At 39.8% G+C, this 22,050-nt stretch overlaps 2 protein-coding genes across 2 annotated transcripts; both read right to left on the minus strand.

The window, feature by feature from the left end:
- Positions 1-9,754: 9,754 nt before the first annotated feature.
- Positions 9,755-10,884, minus strand: LOC122987253 (chemokine-like receptor 1; the record flags this gene model as incomplete). The annotated part of the gene is made up of 1 exon (XM_044359043.1): positions 9,755-10,884. A coding segment is annotated over one exon (1,047 nt), but the record flags the coding sequence as incomplete, so codon positions are not given.
- Positions 10,885-17,959: 7,075 nt separating this feature from the next.
- Positions 17,960-19,153, minus strand: LOC122987082 (chemokine-like receptor 1). The gene has a single exon (XM_044358731.1). It carries the CDS (start codon positions 19,135-19,137, stop codon positions 18,043-18,045), a length of 1,095 nt encoding a protein of 364 aa, XP_044214666.1. The 5' UTR covers positions 19,138-19,153; the 3' UTR covers positions 17,960-18,042.
- Between the last annotated feature and the right edge of the window lie 2,897 nt (positions 19,154-22,050).

Below are 22,050 nucleotides of genomic sequence, written 5' to 3' on the forward strand. Positions count from 1 at the left end.
ATAAGATTCTTAATCCAGGAGGAGGGACAACTGGGGATTGAGACAGCGAAGGCCCTTCTCCAGTTCCTGGTTCAGTCTCTCTGTCTGCCCGTTGGACTGGGGGTGATAGCCAGAAGTGAGGCTAACTGTGGCTCCAATGAGTGAGCAGAAGGCCTTCCAGAACTTGGAGATGAACTGTGGCCCCCGGTCAGACACCACGTCCCTGGGGAAACCATGCAAGCGGAACACATGATGCAGAACCACCTCAGCCGTTTCCTTGGCTGAGGGTAACTTAGGTAAAGGTATAAAGTAAGCCATCTTAGAAAATCTGTCAACCACTGTGAGGACAACTGTGTTACCTTCAGAGGGTGGCAAACCTGTGACGAAGTCCAGTGAGATGTCTGACCAGGGGTGCTGTGGGATGGGCAGAGGATGGAGGAGACCCGCAGGAGTCTTGTTCCGCGAACATGTAGGGCAGGCTGCTACATTCTCTCTCACCTCCTTCTCCATGGCCGGCCACCAGAAACATTGCCTGATGATGAACAGGGTTCTTTTAACCCATGGATGACAGGCAAAGAGGGAGGCATGGGCCCAGTGGATAACCTGTGAGTGAACAGCAGGGGGAACAAACAGCCTGTTCAGGGGACAACCCACAGGAACCGGGACACCAAGTCCTGCTTACCTAACCTGGTCCTCTATCCCCCATGTGACTGCCCCAACAACACAGGAGGATGGCAAGATATTAGTGGGGTTTAGATAGGAGGGTGCAGGGTCAAACTGGCGGGACAGCGCATCCGGTTTAGTATTCCTGGATCCAGGACGAAAAGACAGAATGAAATTGAATAGGTTGAAAAAGAGAGCCCACCTTGCCTGCCGGGGGTTGAGCCTCTTAGCAGAGTGGATGTATTCCAGGTTCTTATGGTCTGTCCAGATGAGAAACTGCTGCTCAGTGCCCTCCAGCCGGTGCCGCCACTCCTCCAGAGCCACCTTAATAGCCAGCAGCTCCCTGCTGCCCACATCATAGTTCCTGTCAGAGGGGGACAATTTCCGGGAGAGGAAGGCACAGGGGTGGAGCTTCTTATCCACTGGGGACCGCTGTGACAAGACCCCTCCTACTCCTACATCAGAGGTGTACACCTCCACCACAAATTGAAGGTGAGTGTCTGGAGGAGTGAGGATGGGAGCTGTGGTGAAGCTGGTCTTAAGTCTCTGAAACGAGAGTTCAGCCATAAGGGGAGGTTAGTGCATGTAAGGGGGCTGCAATGGAACTAAAACCCCTAATGAAATGTCTATAGAAATCGGCAAACCCCAGGAAACGTTGCAAGTGTTTCCTGGATGTGGGAGTGGGCCAGTCAGACACAACACTAACCTTGGAGGGATTCATCTGGAGGTGGTCTGGTTTGATGATGAACCCCAGGAAGGAAATGGAGGTGACGTGGAACTCACACTTCTCAGCCTTTACGAAAAGCTGGTTATCCAGAAGCCTCTGCAGGACTCGGCGAACATGTTGTAAATGAGTCTCAGGGTCAGGGGAAAAAGTCAAGATGTCATCCAAATAAACAAAAACAAAGTTGTTTAACATATCCCTCAGGACATCATTAACCAGGCTCTGGAAGACAGCAGGGGCATTAGTCAATCCAAATGGCATCACCAAATACTCATAGTGCCTACTAGGAGTATTGAAAGCAGTCTTCCACTCGTCCCCCTCCCTTATCCTCACCAAATGGTAGGCATTTCTGAGATCGAGCTTGGTAAATATCTTAGCTCCCTGTAAGAGTTTAAAAGCTGAAGAGATGAGAGGGAGGGGGTACCTGTTCTTGATGGTGACCTCATTCAGACCATGATAGTCGATGCATGGCCGGAGGGACATGGCCAGGGAGGCTGAGATGTACTTGTCCATGGCCTCACATTCTGGGGGCTGACAGGGAGTATAAACAGCCCTTAGGGAGAGAGGCCCCTGGGAGCAGGTCAATAGCACAGTCATATACTCTGTGAGGAGGAAGGGAGGTAGCCCGGGACTTGTTAAACACCTCCTTGAGGTCATGATAACACTGGGGAACCTTGGCTAAATCGGGATAATCAGACTTATCTTGGTCTAGCAGGGGCTCTGGGCTGACTGGTGTGAGAAGGACTGCGGGAGGTTGAGACTCTCGGGGGCTCTGAGAGGGAAAACAGTTCTTTTGGCACCCCTCCCCCCAACCAATAATTTCCCCGGTGGCCCAGTTAACTTGGGGCCGTGCTGGGATAACCAAGGGAACCCCAAAATGAGTGGGTATAACGGGGAGCTATAGAGGTGGAAACTTAACTTTTCAGTGTGTCCCTTAGCTATGAGGACTTGAAGGGGCTCAGTGCGGTGAGTAACTCTATTTAGTAACCTCCCATCCAATGCGCTGGCTTCTAGGGGTCTGAGAAGAGGAAACACAGTTAATTTCAGTCTTTTAGCAAGTTTCCAGTCCATAAAACTATCATCAGCACGTGAGTCTATCAACACCTTGAGTCTTTCAGAGAAAACGGGAATTTATCACAACATCAGTCGATGATCGAAGCTTGTAGTTAGGAGAGATTGTTTGGCTCACCAGCGCCCTCCTCCTCACCGGCGAGCCCGGTCTTTTAACGGACAGGAGCTCAGGAAGTGGCCAAGCTGACCACAATAAATGCACCGCCCCTCCTGTAGGCGTCACTGCCACTCCCCCAGAGACAGTCTGGCGCGACCCAACTGCATGGGTTCCTCCTGCCCACCAGAGGGCGCTGTTGCCACTGGAGAAGGTGATCGACGAGGAGAGGGGCGTTGGACAGGTGGTCTCCCCCAGGAGGGAGAGGAAAAGGACTGATGGACCCTCTCCTTCTCTCGTTCTCTCAGGCGGTTGTCAATTTTAATAGCCAAAACGATAAAGGAATCCAGGTCAGAGGGGCGCTCCAGGGAAACCAGCTGGTCCTTAATAGCATCGGCTAGCCCGTGGTGGAAGGCATCGAGCAGGGAGGGGACATTCAACCCACAATCAGCCGACAGGGTGCGAAACTCGATGGCGTAGTCAGCTACCTGGCGTTTACCTTGGCGTAGGTCCATGAGAGCCCGGGCGGCATCTGGAGCCGGAGTCAAGTGATCAAAAACCTTGGACAGGGTGGAAGTGAAGAGGTCCAGAGAATGACATATGGGGGAGTCACGAGCCCACTCTGCCTTAGCCCATGCCTCTGCCCGCACAGAGAGATGAGAAGCAATGTAAGCAACTCTGGAGTGGTCAGACGGAAAAGCTGCTGGCTGCAGCTCAAAGTGGAGTCCACACTGTACCAGAAAGGCTCTGCAATTGTCCAGAAAAGTGCTCTGGTCTGGACAGAGGGAGAGCCACCCACTGTAATCTAACACCCAGTTAAACGTTCTCTCTAAAGGCGGCAGTAGTTCTTTATCCAATTCCTTATAAAAATCACCTGTGAACTTGTTTCTTTATTGCTACATTGATCTCATCTGACGTAACTGGCAAAATCAGGTTTACTTTTTGTTTATCTCTTATCTGCGGTAGTTTTATTCCGGATAGATATTCCTTCATTCTCTTTTGAGAGAGCAGATTATTGTCAGGGCTTTATAAATGTAGTATTTTGCAAATTCTTGTGCTATTTCTTGTTTAGCTTTTACACTTATATTCCTGGTTTGGTCTTTGATAGAAACAGTGTTTGATTTTATCTGTTGTTTTTTTAATTTCTAGGCCAGGTTTTTCATTGCTTTTGCTCCACTATCAAAGATTGTTTTTTAGTAACTATCAATGATTTCTTTACCTTTTCAGTTAGTAATCGGTTGAGTTCTTTCCTTAGTTCATTCAAAGAATGCAAATCAACAGTGTCTTTTTGCCTTGTGCTCCCATTCCCATATCCTTAATGATTGTTCTATTTCCTTGACTCTTTTGTTCCTCTCTCTCTTCTCATATGAAGCAAATGATAATATATATATATTTATATATATATATACACTGCTTTTACTCCCTCCCACAGTGTGACCAGTTCAACTTCCTCTGTATCATTTATTTCTAGGTATTTTTTAATAGTTGATCTTATTTTAATCTTGAGGTCTTCCATTTGTACCAGGAAATTATTTAGTCTCCAAAGAGTATGACCCACCTCCAGATCAATGTTTAATTTCATTGTTATCAAAGCATAATCAAACAATGTGATCTAATTTATATTACATTCTATAATCCTTGATACATGATTCTTAAACAAAGAGAAATAGTCTAGTCTCAAAAATCTACAGTAAGATTTTGAAAAGAAGGTAAAATCTTTCGGGTGGAGAGTTCTCCACTCATCTATCAGCCCCATTTCCTTGGCTGCTCCTCTCGTTATTTTAGCAGCTTGATCTGAGCTATGTTGTCTATCACTTTGTGTATCAATACTTGGGTCCATGATTAGGTTTAGGTCACCTGCAGTGGTTGTTATCCCTCGACTTACTGAAACTATTATTTCAACAATCTTTTTAATTAGGTCTGGGCCTTCTTCAGCGGGGTTGAAGACATTCATAAATGAAACCATTTCCTCATCAATCCTTCCAACTACCATTATATATCTACCTTCCTTGTATGATATCAGCTTTTCCAGCATAAAAACTATTTGTGGCATCATTAAAATAGCAACTCCTTTTTTGAGGACTTGTAAGATGAGTGTTTCCTGCAAGATTATACCTCCTGTTTCTTTTCTGAGTTGTTGCAGTAACTTCTCATGCTTAATCGGATTATTAATATCATTCACATTATACGAGATTATTTTTAGTGTTTTCATTTCTTGGAGTCAGTTAACATATGAGACAATTTACCCTTCAAATCATATTCCATGTTATATAAGGGATCTTTGGTCATGCTATTTTTCTGACACCTAACTTTTTGGCTGACAGCTGTGAAAATCAGTGAACAACATAAAAACAACATACCAACAAAACAATAACTTTCAGTGGTGGCAGTCACAAATAGACTGCCGAGTGGATAAAGATTCCCTAAAAATGGGTAGGAATCTGGGGCTGCTGTCCCAAACTGCCCCGTTTGAAAAAGACAAACAAACAAAAAAACCCCAACAATTTACCAGTAACAAACTGCGTTGTACATCGCCGTGTGTGTGTGTGTGTGTGTGTGTGTGTGTGTGTGTGTGTGTGTACATTTATATTTGTGTTTGCTGCTGCCATAAACTAAGTCACGGTACCATTGGGGCTAAGCTGTAGGCTTACCCCCCAGCTCTCTCAGTAAGTCCGCAGCTGGCTTGTAGTCTTCCCACTGCGTCCTCCGCTGTTCAAACGGCGCTGATGGATGCCCGACCTGGGTCCTGGATGCCGGGTCTTCCTGCTCAAGCAGGTGTTGAGCCCTACTGAGTTGTACATCTGCGTTCCGCAATCACCAAATACTCTTAACCTTTTCTGGATAGATGCGATTTCATCCCTTTCTCCCTTAGCTCTTTTCTTATTGGAGCATATTGGCTTCTCTCTTTTTGCAGTTTAGATGAGTAGTCCTGGTCGAAGTAAATCCGACTGCCCTCGTGCATTGTTACTTTCTTGGCGCGTGCAGAGCGGAAAACTTTTTGAGGAGTGTCCCATGTTTAAAATGTGACTATAATTGAGCGTGGCACTACTCCACTTTGTGTGGGTTTCCTCTGATACGATTGATGTGTTGCAACAATAATAAGTTGCTCCGCTGGTATCTCCAGCTTCTCAGATATAAGTACCGTCAGGAAATGCACCATATCGTCTCCTTCCGTCTCCTCCTTTACCTGGTGGCAGGGGCGGATCTACCGAGGTGGCATGGGGTGGCAGCTGCACTCAGATTTGGACATCTAATTCAAATAAATGAAAAGTTGGGGCTGATCGGGAATTTACAAGAGGGAAACTCCGATGTTCCAGTGCAAGTGAATGCAACAAGAGGTAACGCTCCCGTTGACTCCTACCAGGGCCATGTATCCTGCCGCTAATCGTCCCTGCAGCGGGCAGCAGCTCCGTTTTCTACCGACTGTAGGTTTCTGTGCAGCCTTTCCCGGCTGCAAACAACGACTACTGATGGCCTTTTTCCTGCTAAATGTTTGCGTAGCGTTGCCAACTTCCACTAATAGAGAGGTGGATAGCGGCGGGGTCCTTTTGTTGAAGCGTGTTCTGTTAAGTAGCCTAATAGTAACTCGTGTTTGATTGTGGGAGGAAAAGATTTGACTAAACCCAAATATTTACCAGTGCTTATGAGTGTTTGCATCTTCCAACATGTCTGAAACTGCTGGTTCTGCAGACAAACGTCCAAATTTCAGATCAGTCATACAAGTGCTACACATAAAAGCACCCAGTGTAGAAAAAGCAGTAAAATCAATCACTTTAAGCTCCAAGCAAAAAGTCACATTAGTCAGCAATGCAGTGCCAGTTCATTCAAAGCTTTCCCCTTTAGAGTTTGCACTTTCACCACACTTTCAAATTGAATCTCAGAGAAAACAACTTTTGTTTAATCAGCATTACTGGATGAACACTGGATATCTTGGATCATTGGCAACATTAAATGTGTGGCTTCACAGAGTTTAGGTGACAAAATTGTTGCATATGGTCTTTATATGTAGGTATCTACCTAGGAGCCAATTCAAACCCTTAACAGCCGGAACATCCTCTCTTGTGCTGTTTAATGCTGCTTGCATCTCTGCTTGCGTTTGCACAGCAATATCTTCTTTTATACTCAGCACCAAACTTTGGAGACTGTTTCTGGCCTCCTCCTCCATGCTTGCTGTGTTTGTTTTTTGCTCGTTTCGTCTGTGTTTTTTCTTTTTGAGTAACTGCTCCTGAGCAAAATTCAAATCAAAATTTGATTGCAACCAAGTATGGGAGTGATGTACATACAGCCAACCACATTGAACAAGTAACATTTCATACAATTCTATCCACATTGCATAGTCGGAAAAAAACAGATATTGCACCACAGTGTAGCAGCACCTTGTACTAGGAAATAAATGAGGGTTTTGAATGAATAAAATAAGCGTGTGTGTGTGTGTGTGTGTGTGTGTGTGTGTGTGTGTGTGTGTGTGTGTGTATGTGAGTGTGTTGGGGGTGGGGGATATTTCGCGATAGTATGAATGTCTTTTGCAACTAATCTACTTGCTACTAGGAAGAAGCTGTTGTTGGATCTGGTTCAGGTTCAAGGTAGAAGTTGCTGTCCACTTGCAAGCCCACTTTCTGTCAGACACTCTGCCACAGGAGGTGAACCTCAGCAGGACTTCAGGTGGTGTACAGAACAGTAGCAACATGCATGTTGAAGTCTGTTGTTGTTGAGCAGTGACTCAACAGGGATACATGACCTGAAGCAATAGACAAACAAGTATAAGTATAATACTAAAAAGTGTTCACGATAAAAAAAGAACAAATGAAAACACACAGATGATGGAACACTAACTCCAAGTTGATTATATAACTCCATTGACTACAACAGTGGTAACTCAAATACACACAGTAACAACAACAAAAATTAAACATAACCTGCTTTAGTTGACTGAACTGTTGACAGACTGATGGCAAATGTCTCATAATAGCCAGATATTAAAGTTAGCTGAGTAACGTTAAGTTACACAGGGGCAATGCTAACAGCTGGGCTAACTCACCTTTACTGAGGTAACGGTGTGTTGTCTCAGCAACAGCTTGTAGATTTGCTCTTGTTGTTCCCAGCACTTGGCAAAATCTCTGTAGCCTTCCAGAGAGTTATGATGTCGGTATTTGACATCACGTTAATGTTTGTTCTGTAAATTACTCAGATGCACCAGCAGATTCAGGAAAGCTAGCCTTAGCTAGCTAACGTCTCCATTCCTCCATTTCACATTACGAATTTGTTTGAATAAAACCTGAGTATTACTACATACAATCAAACCAACAACAACGTGACAGCCTGTGCTGATGAGACTCAACAGAACTTTTATTATGGGAGTCGTTTACAGGAGGGGGGGCTTCTGGGGGAGACTGATTTGCTTTGCTTTAACACATGGATGTATAAAGAGAAGTGGATACAGGAAGGGCCAGGCTTTGAAACAAATTTGACATAGCAGCCAGACCATGTAATTACAATGTCATGCGATGCACCAAATGCCAAAAAAGACTTTTTCCCATAGATTTACATTGTGAAAGAGACGTCTGTAAATCAGCGGATACATTTTCTTAGCGTCACAACACCTGCGAAATAACTCGTTTCAATATCATAATTTGATCTGTTCGGTCCAATCACATTTCGAAAGTTTAGAAGAGCCGCATGATTGAATTGTTTTATCCCCTTTCAAGTTAGCCAGAGGGCTGAACCAGAAGTAGCAGGCTCAGCCGGCGAAAGTCACTAGTGCACTTGCTCTGTGGGCCCCACAGATGCGGAAGCAATGGGAAAGAAGTTGAACTCTTTTGGCTTCATGCCATGGATGTATAAGAGCTAGATAGGGCTTCTATAGTTTGGCCTAGGCAAAAATGTTTCCACAATCCTCTCAGAGTTGTAGTTGACTTCTCTTTTTAATTCAAACACAACATAGACTGATATGCAGTGACAGAGGGTTACAAATATACTTTGCATAAACCATTAAAATTATATTGTTAAAGGATCTTGTTTTTTTCTCCATGAGAAGAGTGCAAAAAATAAAATTCATTTTAAAATAAGTTATCATAAATTTACTTTGATGTCCAAAGTATTTTACAAATAAAATGTAAACAAATTCATCATGAACGTTATCCAACTGAGCTTATCAGAGTAATAGCACATGATATAAAAGCTACTGATAATAACTAACTTTGAGACAAAAGAGCTACTCAACATATTAATACATAATCACAAATGACTGATGATGACTGGAATACACTTCAGAAGTTTGCTGTCCTTTATCTACATCTATGTCCTTGATCTAAGAAGCATCTGAAATGTAAAAAAAAGTTCCCTCTACCCTTCAATTTGTATTATGAAGAAAGTCTAACATAAAATGGAAGAGATGATCACCAACAAAAAGTATATCTTATGATTGACAGCTTAGTAGTTACAGTAAATTATTATGAGGTGAAAAAGGGAAGAAAGCTTGAAAGCTTGAGCACAGTGCCACAGATCTAAAGGTGAACGATAAACCACAACCATGATTTCCTCTTTAACCTTGGCCCTATCACTACCACCAACACTTGGGGTTTATTTTTTTGAAATCGTCATGAGGTGTTGCATCAGATGAGTGGCATTGGTTATAATATCTGTATCCACCATATATATCAGTGTACAATACCAGAGAAAGAGATTTCAGGCACAAGCCATGTCAAAAATAATATTTTGACAATGTAAAAATAATGATGAGCAAGTACTGCAATAACAATCATTCATGGTTCATGGTACATGTCACAATATTCATATCCACAGTCATACATAAAATAAATGGGCCATTCCATTTTTCTGTGATTTTATATTGTCTTGAGGTTAAGAAATAATGGACACCTAACCCAGGTTAACTATGAAGCTGCTACCTTATTGTACAATATTACCACCAGTCCCTTCAATCAGATTGTTAATACTGTAAGTGCAGTTAAGATCTAGTATACTGTGTTTGACCTAATCAGTTATCTAATCATACAACTCAAATTAATCAAACTTCAACAGGTTCCAACATTTCAATTTGGGAATCTAAGTCCTTTTATAAAGACAACAAAAGAAATAAAAAAGGAATTTGATACAGTACCAGTCAAAAGTTTGGACATACTTTCCCAGTGGGAAAGTGTGTCCAAACTTTTGACTGGAAAGTGTGTCCATACTTTCCCAATGGGAAAGTGTGTCCAAACTTTTGACTGGTGATGTATATACAATTACATTTGTGTCAAAATTATTTTCTAATGTGCAGTTTCAGTATTTGTTTATTCATGCCACAACCTTATACTTGAGTATTTAGAATTGACATGTCAAGGCTCTGACTGGTGTCCACTGACTTTGTGTCAGTGTGCAAACGGGAAAACTCCTCCCGGAAAGCAGTCTCAAATACATTCAGGATGGATTTGCGAACTTTATCCTTGAAATCTCGGCCCATGAAGACATACAGCAGTGGATTCAGGCAACTGTTAAGATAGGCCAGGCTGGTGGCTAAAGGGACCCCAATAGTGATGACAAGTTTTAATACTTCACTTGACCTATTATCAATGTGATGCCATAACTCAATTAGAGTCATGATGTAATAGGGAGCCCAGCACAGGAAAAAAGCAGTGATAACAGCAGCGATGATCTTAAAAGGGCGACTTGAGTGGCTGGCCCTGGTACGGTTCCTCCTGAGACGATGGATTATCACAGCATAACAGGAGACAATGACAGTGAAGGGAACAACAAAACCCAGGAGGAAGCGAGTGATGGTCATGGCCTTAAAACGAAGCAGTCGTAACTGTATCACAGATGGGTTATTGAGGTCATCAGAAAAGGCATAGTTGTCGTAGCAGCTGATTGGTTCATCATCAGAAAGGTCCCTGAAGATGAAGCATGGAGAGCTGAGTATCAGACCCAATACCCAAACACCCAGACTCACACAGGACGCCTTGCGTACATTTCGGTTGTTCTGGGCCCAGACTGGCCACACCACAGACACATATCTGTCCACACTGATCACCACCAGAATGTAGACACTGGCAAACATGTTCAGAAATCTTACTGTGTTGTCCAGTTTGCACATGAACTTGCTGAAAGGCCAGTGGAAACCCAGAGCTGTGTATATCACACTAAAAGGAAGGAAAGCTGTGAAGAGGAAGTCAGCCACAGCAAGGTTGAGGATCCAAACCGTGTTCACTGTTTTCTTCATCTTGAACCCAGTCACCCAGATAACCACTCCATTTCCGAGCACACCCAGAACGAAATCCATTGAGTAGATAACGACAGACATGATGTTGAGAGACCTTTTCAGATAATCATAGGTGTAATTTCCTCCAGATATACCAGTTGTATTGGTGTGATAGGAAGGTGTAGCAGTCATCTCCATCATTGTCTTGAGATCTGCAATGGTAAAAGGAAGAACAAATGTAATCTCCCCCTGTATGTATCTATCTATATATATTTCAACACACAATTGAAAATGCATTTAGCTCTCAAAAATAGCCTATGAAGATGCTTTTCACAAAGATTTGACTTGAACTATGCAAAGTTGTATCAAGTTCCTCTGTCGACAGTCCAAATGGTTACTTTATTGTTTTTATTATTATTATTTTATTATTTTTGATCATGTTATTATTTATTTATACCCATTTTCTTGTTAACCAACAAAGTGTCAGAGAAAGTGCAGAGAAAATCCATATTGTATTGTATTAATTTATCGGGACAGTGTATAGTTTTTAACATAAATGATGCACTGTACCAGATTTAGCTTCAAGCAAATTTTCATCTGCAGTCCCTTATAATTAAAACATATAACAGCACAATAACACACAGTACAAAGCAAAAAACACACAGGACACATTATACAAAATACAAAATACAAAGCTACACACAATAGCACATCGCATACACCCACAATGTGAACCAGAAATCAACAATGTAAGCATGTCAAACCAAAGGCAAGATTATTTGAGAAGACCATGAGATCAAATCCAGACTCAGTGGCCACAGAGCTGAGCACTGAACTGCAGCTCTTCAAATCATCAGGTAGGACATTCCACTGAATTGTGGCTTTCACAGAGAAAGCTGACTGTCCAAATGCAGTGCAACAAAATGGTATAGTACAATCATGTATAGAGGATATTCTGGAGGATCTAATAGAACTTACTGAATACAAACATACATACAAACAGCATACCAGTTTTTATTTTATTTTGTTAGTATTTTCATTAAGGCAGGAATGACCAAACCTCTATTCCTGCCTGCTTCCAAGGGTGTGCCGCAGGCATCTCTTTTGGGGCCTGTCCTGCTCACTATTTATGTAAATTAGATTGCCCTTGTTGGTAAAGTGCCATTTTCTCATTCTTGCCATTTGTAGTGCTCTGTAGTGCTAATAAGCTCCAGTGATTGTCTGATGCTCCGTGAGCCCTTTTGTGGAAATTTACTCTCAAGAAAGAAGGCACATGGAGACATAAAGAAAGCATTAAACATTGTTACTTGTTGAAGCAGTTGTAAACACTGTACAATCCATCACATCATCAGTAACAATTATACAAAAGTCCAAACACAAACAAAAATACAATCATCTTGTATTTTTGGAGAGAAAGCATGTTGTTCAGCTGGCCCTTTCCCTAAAGCCAGCCCTTTTTCTAAAGATTGTGAACTCAAACTAGACAGCTTTATACCTCTCCAGAAGCAAAGCTAAAAACAGTCTGGTCCCTAAGTTGACACTTCCACAAACCATTACACCTTCTTACAAACAAGCATGGTCTCTAAAACAGTAGGCTTAAGACAAAGATATCTCTAGCTAACCCCAGAGGTCAGCAAGCAATCCTCAGATAGAAACAGGTTCAAGAGTTCAACTAGCCTACGAGTAGGATTTCTTCACCAACATGTGTCCCCAAAATGACGATGACATTACATCACATTCAGTTGATAACAAACATTGACTCCTTAGTTTGAAAACATTTGTAACATATATACAAAAGATTTATAAAATGATAACCTACTATTCAATTTTCTTTCACAGCCCCAAATCAGACCTGATAAAAAAACTGCCTTTGCTGTTAGTGCATTGGTCTCATGTAATAATCTGCAACGTCAGCTAAAAGCCAAAACACTCTGTGTAACTTTAAGACCATTCTTATTAAAGGTTCTCTGTCTGCTGGTGATTGCTTCCACTGAACCTGAACCTTTTCTATTTCCTGTCCACTTTATTGACTCTGTCCGTCCTTGTTTTATTCTTCTACTAAACTCTTAACAAGGTGTTGCTGCAAAAGATCTTTCAGTGCATTTGTATCTATAGTATAGTACTACTAGTATTTCACTATGTTGGGAAATGTTCCTTTTGTCAGCTTCCTGTTTTTTACTCTTTGTCAGATTTCTTCTGAAATTACGAAACATATTTTGGCATGTTAGTCATGAGTGATGAAACAAATTTAATCATGTAGAAAACACTCCCACAAACACTACTGGCAAAAACAAAATAAGACATACAGCAATGACAGTGTGTTACTGCAAAAGAGCATCAGCCAACCTTGTTGAACAAAACACGTGAAATAAATAATAACATAATCATTCTTATACTTTGTCCATCCAAAATCTGATGTTTTTATTGTCTTATTTCTACCTTGTGGATTCATATCACGCTACAAATATGAAATTTTGAGAATAACAAAGGTACAGTACCTCTCTCAAAGCTCTCCAGTCAGGTGAGGATGTGTCAGCAGCAGAAATAACTCGGATCAAACCCTGACAGGTTAATATAACCTAATGTGTGGACAAATGTGTTATGTCATCGCACTCATCAAGGCGGGGACACAAGCAGCATGCACTTCTCTCTTTAGAAGCCAACAAACCCTTTTGCCTAAACTTTTGCTTTTCGTGCATTGTGATTAAAATAATTTTTGTCACATGTTCTAAAACCATACCTTGTCTTCATTCATAGATGAGCTACATAATGTGTATGTGCTGTATATACAGTATAGTACTACATTATAACCTTACTATACCCTTTTATACTATTTATATTACATTAAACCCTTTTTAGCACCTCACACTTTTACTGTGTTGGTGCTCTTGTGTTTTATCATTTACCATTTTAATCAACATCTGGATGTAGGTTACATATTACATTATATCGCAAGAAAGTCCGAGCAGCATCTGACAATAATTTATGGTGATGGTCATGGCCTTATTACTGATTCACAGACGGTGTTTTGTAGTCATCAGAAAAGGCATAGTTGTCGTAGTAGTTGATAATTGTTTCTTCATCAAATGATGGCCCAATGTCCCTGAAAATGAAGTATGGAAGGCTGAGTATCAGACCCAGTACCCAAACACCCAGACTCACACAGTGAGCGTACATTTAGGTGGTTCTGGGCCCAGACTGGCCTCTTGAACTATGCAAAGTTGTAGGAAGATCCTCTGTTGACAGTCCAAATGATTACTTCATTATTTATTATTATTATTTCATTAATCCTTTTTTCTCATTAACCGACAAATTATTTGAAGAAAAGGTGAGAAATAATTCTCAACTTTTTGTGCAAGTCTTAACTTAGTTCAACATAATCATCAGTCTGCAGTGAAAATCCACATACAAACAGCATACCAATTTTTATTTAATTTCATTATTATTTTTTATTAAGGCAGGAATGCCCAAATCTCAGTTCCTAACTGTTACCAAGGGTGTGCTGCAGGCATCACTTTACAGGCCTGTTCTGCTCACTATTTATGTAAATTAGATTGTCCTTGTTGGTAAACTGCAATTTTCTCATTCCTGCCATTTGTGGTGCTTTGGACCATATATAATCAGCTCCAGTCTGATGGTCCATGAGCCCCAAACCGGACCTGATAAAAAAAACTGCCTTTGCTGTTAGAGCATCGGTCTCATGTAATAATCTGCAATGTCAGCTAAAAGCTAAAACACTTTACCTCTGTGTAACTTTAAGACCATTAAATTAAAGGTTCTCTGCTTGCAGGTGATTGCTTCCACTGAACCTGAAGCTTTTCTATTCCCTGTCCATTTTATTGACTCTGTCTGTCCTTGTTTTATTATTCTACTAAACTCTTAACAGGGTGTTGCTGCAAAAGAACATGTATACTCAGCTATCATCTATCAGTGCATTTGTAGATATAGATCTTTCAAAGGTCTATGATAGCAAGTGTTCCTTTTAGTCAGCATCCTGTTTTTCAGTCTTTATCAGACTTATTTAGAAATTACAAAACACTTTTTGGCATGTTAGTCATGACTTATGAAACAAATTCACTCTTGTAGAAAACATTCCCACAAACACTACTAGCAAAAACAAAATGAATCCTTTTCTCCAGATTCAAAGACATACAGTAATTACCATAATATACAGTACATACTCCACTCTGGGTTTAATATTGAGAGTGTCACAGAATACAAATATCTTGGTAACTGACTTGATGATATATTTTCAATTCAATATCATGTACCTTGTTGATAAACTGTGACTGAAGCTTGACTTGTACAGAGACAGCAGCTTCCCTTTGGGTAGTAAAGGAGGACTGGGGTTTTTCTCTCATTTATGGATTTTGGGGATGTCATATATCCACATGCCGCTGCCTCTGGGGACCACAGGTTCATCTCTAGTGATAATTACAACACTCATCACTGCATGCTACATGATAAAGTTGTTTGGGCTTCCCTATCATAGAGACATAATAACCACTAGTACTTATTTCTACAAAACCCTTGTTGGTAAAGCTCCATTTTATATCTCATTTCCGCTGTTGTGGTGCTGTGGACCATACTTAATCAGCTCCAGTGATTGTTTGATGCTCCATGAGCCCCGAACCAGACTTGATCGTGTAAAATCTGCCTTTACTGTTAGTGTAGCAATCTCATGGAAAAATGTGCAATGCCATATAAAAATCTAAATATTTTACCTCTCTGTAACTTTAAGACCATTCTTATTAATGGTTCTCTGCCTGCCTGTGATTGTTTCCACTGAATGTGAACCTTGTCAGTTTTCCGTCCATTTATTGACTCAGTCTGTCCTTGTTATTATACCTCTATTATTCTATCAACCTCTTAACAGTGTGTTACTGCAAAAGAGCATCAGCCAACCTTGTTGAACAAAACACGTGAAATAAATAATAACATAATCATTCTTATACTTTGTCCATCCAAAATCTGATGTTTTTACCGTCTTATTTCTACCTTGTGGATTCATATCACGCTACAAATATGAAGCTCTGAGAATAACAAAGGTACAGTACCTCTCTCAAAGCTCTCCAGTCAGGTGAGGATGTGTCAGCAGCAGAAATAACTCTGATCAAACCCTGACAGGTTAATATAACCTAATGTGTGGACAAATGTGGTATGTAAACAAATTAATTGACACGGGGACACAAGCAGTATGCATTCCTGTTTTTTGAAGCCCATTAACCCTTTTGCATACACTTTGGCTGTTGATGCATTGTGATTAAAAATGTTGTCACATTTTCTAAAATCATACATTGTCTTCATTGATAGATGAGATACATAATTTATATGTATTGTAAATACAGTATATTACTACATTATAACCTTATTATACCGATGTTGATTTGAACAGTCAACACAAGAGCACTACTGAAAACAACATTTGAATGTAAGTTACATATTGCCAGAGAGTTTTATAAAATAGAAGACAACTCCCTTCTTGCCACTATCCACTTGAAGCTGGACACAAACTGTGGTGTCTCTGTATCCCTGCAAGCAAAACTGATCTGAAGCTAGGATATTTCTTTTCTAACATGATTTTAGAATTAAAATCATGACTAGGTCTAGATTGGCAAATATTCCTATTGCTCTTTCAATAAGATTTCTTCAGAATAGTCACAACATCTGTGGTGACATTTATGGAAGTTTTGAGCATGCACAAAATGGCATTACTTTATTATCATTAAAATACATCAAATAAATCCACCACATACATACAATAAAACATACACTATACAGTAAAATGTCTCTGTATGCCTAATGTTTAACTTTTTGTTCTGTTACATGACCCCATGGAAGACGAGCATACATCAGATTTTAACTAAGAAATGAACCACATAATTATTCAATTACAAAGCTACCATAAAAGGTGGGTTTATTCTTTATTATTGGAGTGAATAACTGCTTAACTGAATCAACTTATATAGTTTGGCCTAGGCAAAAACGTTTCCACAATCCACTCAGAGTTGTAGTTGACTTCTCTTTTTAATTCAAACACAACATAGGCTGATATGCAGTGACAGAGGTTTACAAATATACTTTGCGTAAACCATTAAAATTATATTGTTAAAGGATCTTGTTTTTTTCTCCATGAGAAGAGTGTAAAAATAAAATTCATTTTAAAATAAGTTATTATAAATTTACTTTGATGTCCGAACTATTTTACAAATAAAATGTAAACAAATTCATCATGAATGTTATCCAACTGAGCTGATCAGAGTAATAGAGTAATAGAGCTACTCAACATATTTATACATAATCACAAATGACTGATGATGACTGGAAAACACTTCACAAGACTGAAGTTTGCTGTCCTTTGTCTACATTTATGTCCTAGATCTAAGAAGCACCTGACATGTAAAACAGTTTCCTCTGTTGGTCAATTAATATTATGAAGAAATTCTAACATAAAATGAAAAAGAACAATCAACAACAAAAAGTATATCTTATGATTGACAGCTTAGTAGTTACAGTAAATTATTATGGGGTGAAAAAGGGAAGAAAGCTTGAGCACAGCGCCCCAGATCTAAAGATGAAAGATAAACCACAATCATGATTTCCTCTTCAAGCTTGGCCCTGTCACTAACACAAACACTTGGGGTTTATTTTTTTGAAACTATCATGAGGTGTTGCAAATGAGTTGTGTGGGTTATAATATCTGTATCCACCATATATATCAGTGTACAATACTAGAGAAAGAGATTCCAGGCAAAAGCCATGTCAAAAATAATATTTTGACAATGTAAAAATAATGATGAGCAAGTATTGCAATAACAATCATTCATGGTTCATGGTACATGTCACAATATTCATATCCACAGTCATACATAAAATAAATGGGCCATTCCATTTTTTCTGTGATTTTATATTGTCTTGAGGTTTAGAAATAATAGACACCTAACCCAAGTTAACTATGAAGCTGCTACCTTATTGTACAATATTACCACCAGTCCCTTCAATCAGATTGTTAATACTGTAAGTGCAGTTAAGATCTAGTACTCTTTGCCTGACCTAATCAGTTCGCTAATCATACAACTCAAATTAATCAAACTTCAACAGGTTCCAACATTTCAATTTGGGAATCTAAGTCCTTTTATAAAGACAACAAAAGAAATAAAAAAGGAATTTGATACAGTACCAGTCAAAAGTTTGGACATACTTTCCCAATGGGAAAGTGTGTCCAAACTTTTGACTGGTGATGTATATACATTTACATTTGTGTCTAAATTATTTTCTAATGTGCAGTTTCAGTATTTGTTTATTCATGCCACAACCTTATACTTGAGTATTTAGAATTGACATGTCAAGGCTCTGACTGGTGTCCACTGACTTTGTGTCAGTGTGCAAACGGGAAACCTCCTCCCGGAAAGCAGTCTCAAATACATTCAGGATGGATTTGCGAACTTTATCCTTGAAATCTTCCATGAAGACATACAGCAGTGGATTCAGGCAACTGTTAAGATAGGCCAGGCTGGTGGCTAAAGGGACCCCAATAGTGACGACAAGTTTTAATACTCCACTTGACATATTATCAATGTGATACCATAACTCAATTAGAGTCATGATGTAAAAGGGAGCCCAACACAGGAAAAAAGCAGTGATAACAGCAGCAATGATCTTAAAAGGGCGACTTGAGTGGCTGGCCCTGGTACGGTTCCTCCTGAGACGATGGATTATCATAGCATAACAGGAGACAATGACAGTGAAGGGGACAACAAAACCCAGGAGGAAGCGAGTGATGGTCATGGCCTTAAAACGAAGCATTAGTAACTGTTTCACAGATGGGTTATCGAGGTCATCAGAAAAGGCATAGTTGTCGTAGCATCTGATTGTTTCATTGTCAGATGATAGCCAAAGGTCCCTGAAGATGAAGCATGGAGAGCTGAGTATCAGACCCAGTACCCAAACACCCAGACTCACACAGGACGCCTTGCGTACATTTCGGTTGTTCTGGGCCCAGACTGGCCACACCACAGACACATATCTGTCCACACTGATCACCACCAGAATGTAGACACTGGCAAACATGTTCAGAAACCTTACTGTGTTGTCCAGTTTGCACATGAAATTGCCGAAAGGCCAGTGGAAACCCAGAGCTGTGTACGTCGCACTAAAAGGAAGGAAAGCTGTGAAGAGGAAGTCAGCCACAGCAAGGTTGAGGATCCAAACTCTGTTTCTGTTCTTCATCTTGAACCCAGTCACCCAGATAACCACTCCATTTCCGAACACTCCCAGAAAGAAATCCATTGAGTAGATAACGACAGACATGATGTTGAGAGACCTTGTCAGATCAGCATAGTTGTCATTAGAAGAGGCAATTTCTTCACTAACACCTGTTGTATTGGTGTGATTGGAAAGTGTAGCAGTCATCTCTGTTATTGTTTTGAGATCTGCAATGGTAAAAGGAAGAACAAATGTAATCTCCCCCTGTATGTATCTATTTATATATATTTCAACACACAATTGAAAATGCATTTAGCTCTCAAGAATAGCCTATGAAGATGCTTTTCACAAAGATTTGACTTGAACTATGCAAAGTTGTATCAAGTTCCTCTGTCGACAGTCCAAATGGTTACTTTATTGTTTTTATTATTATTATTTTATTATTATTATTATTATTTTATTATTTTTGATCATGTTATTATTTATTTATACCCATTTTCTTGTTAACCAACAAAGTGTCAGAGAAAGTGCAGAGAAAATCCACATCGTATTGTATTTATTTATCGGGACAGTGTACAGTTTTTAACATAAATGATGCACTGTACCAGATTTAGCTTCAAGGAAATTTTCATCTGCAGTCCCTTATAATTAAAACATATAACAGCACAATAACAAACAGTACAAAGCAAAAAACACACAAGACACATTATACAAAATACAAAATACAAAGCTACACACAATAGCACATCGCATACACCCACAATGTGAACCAGAAATCAACAATGTAAGCATGTCAAACCAAAGGCAAGATTATTTGAGAAGACCATGAGATCAAATCCAGACTCAGTGGCCACAGAGCTGAGCACTGAACTGCAGCTCTTCAAATCATCAGGTAGGACATTCCACTGAATTGTGGCTTTCACAGAGAAAGCTGACTGTCCAAATGCAGTGCAACAAAATGGTATAGTACAATCATGTATAGAGGATATTCTGGAGGATCTAATAGAATTTACTGACAGCATACCATTTTTTATTTAATTTCATTATTTTTTTTTATTAAGGCAGGAAGTTCCTGACTGTTACCAAGGGTGTGCCGCAGGCATCACTTTACAGGCCTGTTCTGCTCACTATTTATGTAAATGAGATTGCCCTTGTTGGTAAACTGCCATTTTCTCATTCCTGCCATTTGTGGTGCTCTGGCCCATACTTAATAAGCTCCAGTGATTGTCTGATGCTCCATGAGCCCCAAACCAGACCTGATAAAAAACTGCCTTTGCTGTTAGTGCATTGGTCTCATGTAATAATCTGCAATGTCAGCTAAAAGCTAAAACACTTATCCTCTGTATAACTTTAAGACCACTCTTATTAAAGGTTCTCTGCCTGCTGGTGATTGCTTCCACTGAACCTGAAGCTTTTCTATTTCCTGTCCATTTTATTGACTCTGATCGTCCTTGTTTTATTATTCTACTAAACTCTTAACAGGGTGTTGCTGCAAAAGAACATGTATACTCAGCTATCATCTATCAGTGCATTTGTAGATATAGATCTTTCACAGGTCAATGATAGCAAGTGTCCTTTTTGTCAGCATCCTGTTTTTCAGTCTTTATCAGACTTATTTAGAAATTACAAAACACTTTTTAGCATGTTACTGATGAGTTACGAAACAAATTTAAGCATGTAGAAAACATTCCCACAAACACTACTAGCAAAAACAAAATGAATCCTTTTCTCCAGATTCAAAGACATACAGTAATTACCATAATATACAGTACATACTCCACTCTGGGTTTAATATTGAGAGTGTCACAGAATACAAATATCTTGGTAACTGACTTGATGATATATTTTCAATTCAATATCATGTACCTTGTTGATAAACTGTGACTGAAGCTTGACTTGTACAGAAACAGCAGCTTCCCTTTGGATAGTAAAGGAGGACTTGGGTTTTTTCTCTCATTTATGGATTTTGGGGATGTCATATATCCACATGCTGCTGCCTCTGCGGACCGCAGGTTCATCCCTAGTGATAATTACAACACTCATCACTGCATGCTACATGATAAAGTTGTTTGGGCTTCCCTATCATAGAGACATAATAACCACTAGTACTTATTTCTACAAAGCCCTTGTAGGCAAAACTCCATTTTATATCTCATTTCTGCTGTCGTGGTGCTGTGGACCATACTTAATCAGCTCCAGTGATTGTTTGATACTCCATGAGCCCCGAACCAGACCAAATCTTGTAAAAACTGCCTTTGCTGTTTGTGCAGGGATCTCATGGAAAAATGTGCAATGTCATATAAAAATCTAAATATTTTACCTCTCTGTAACTTTAAGACCAGTCTTATTAATGGTTCTCTGCCTGCCTGTGATTGCTTCCACTAAATCTGAACCTTGTCAGTTTTCCGTCCATTTATTGACCCAGTCTGTCCTTGTTATTATACCTCTATAATTCTATCAACCTCTTCACAGTGTGTTACTGCAAAACAGTATCAGCCAACCTTATTTAACAAAATAGATGAAATGATTAATAACATTACCATTCTCATACCATGTCCATCAAAAATCTGATGTTTTTAAAGGCTTATTTCTACCTTGTGGATTCATATCACACTACAAATATGAAACTCTGAGAATAACAAAGGTACAGTACCTCTCTCAAAGCCCTTTGGTTAGGTCAGGATGTGTCTGCAGCAGAAATAACACTGATCAAACCCTGACAGGTTAATATAACCCAATGTGTGGACAAATGTGTTATGTAAACACATTAATTGACGCGGGGACACAAGCAGTATGCATTTCTCTTTTTTGAAGCCCATTAGCCCTTTTGCATAAACTTTGGCTGTTCATGCATTGTGATTAAAAAATGTTGTCACATTTTCTAAAATCATACATTGTCTTCATTGATAGATGAGATACATAATTTATCTGTATTGTAAATACAGTATATTACTACATTATAACCTTATTATACCGATGTTGATTTGAACAGTCAACACAAGAGCACTAATGAAAATAACATCTGAATGTAAGTTACATATTGCCAGAGAATTTTATAAAATAATAGACAACTCCCCTCTTGCCACTATCCACTTGAAGCTGGACACAAACTGTGGTGTC

The sequence above is a fragment of the Thunnus albacares genome, chromosome 8, assembly GCF_914725855.1.
Source record: "Thunnus albacares chromosome 8, fThuAlb1.1, whole genome shotgun sequence".
Lineage (NCBI taxonomy): Eukaryota > Metazoa > Chordata > Actinopteri > Scombriformes > Scombridae > Thunnus > Thunnus albacares.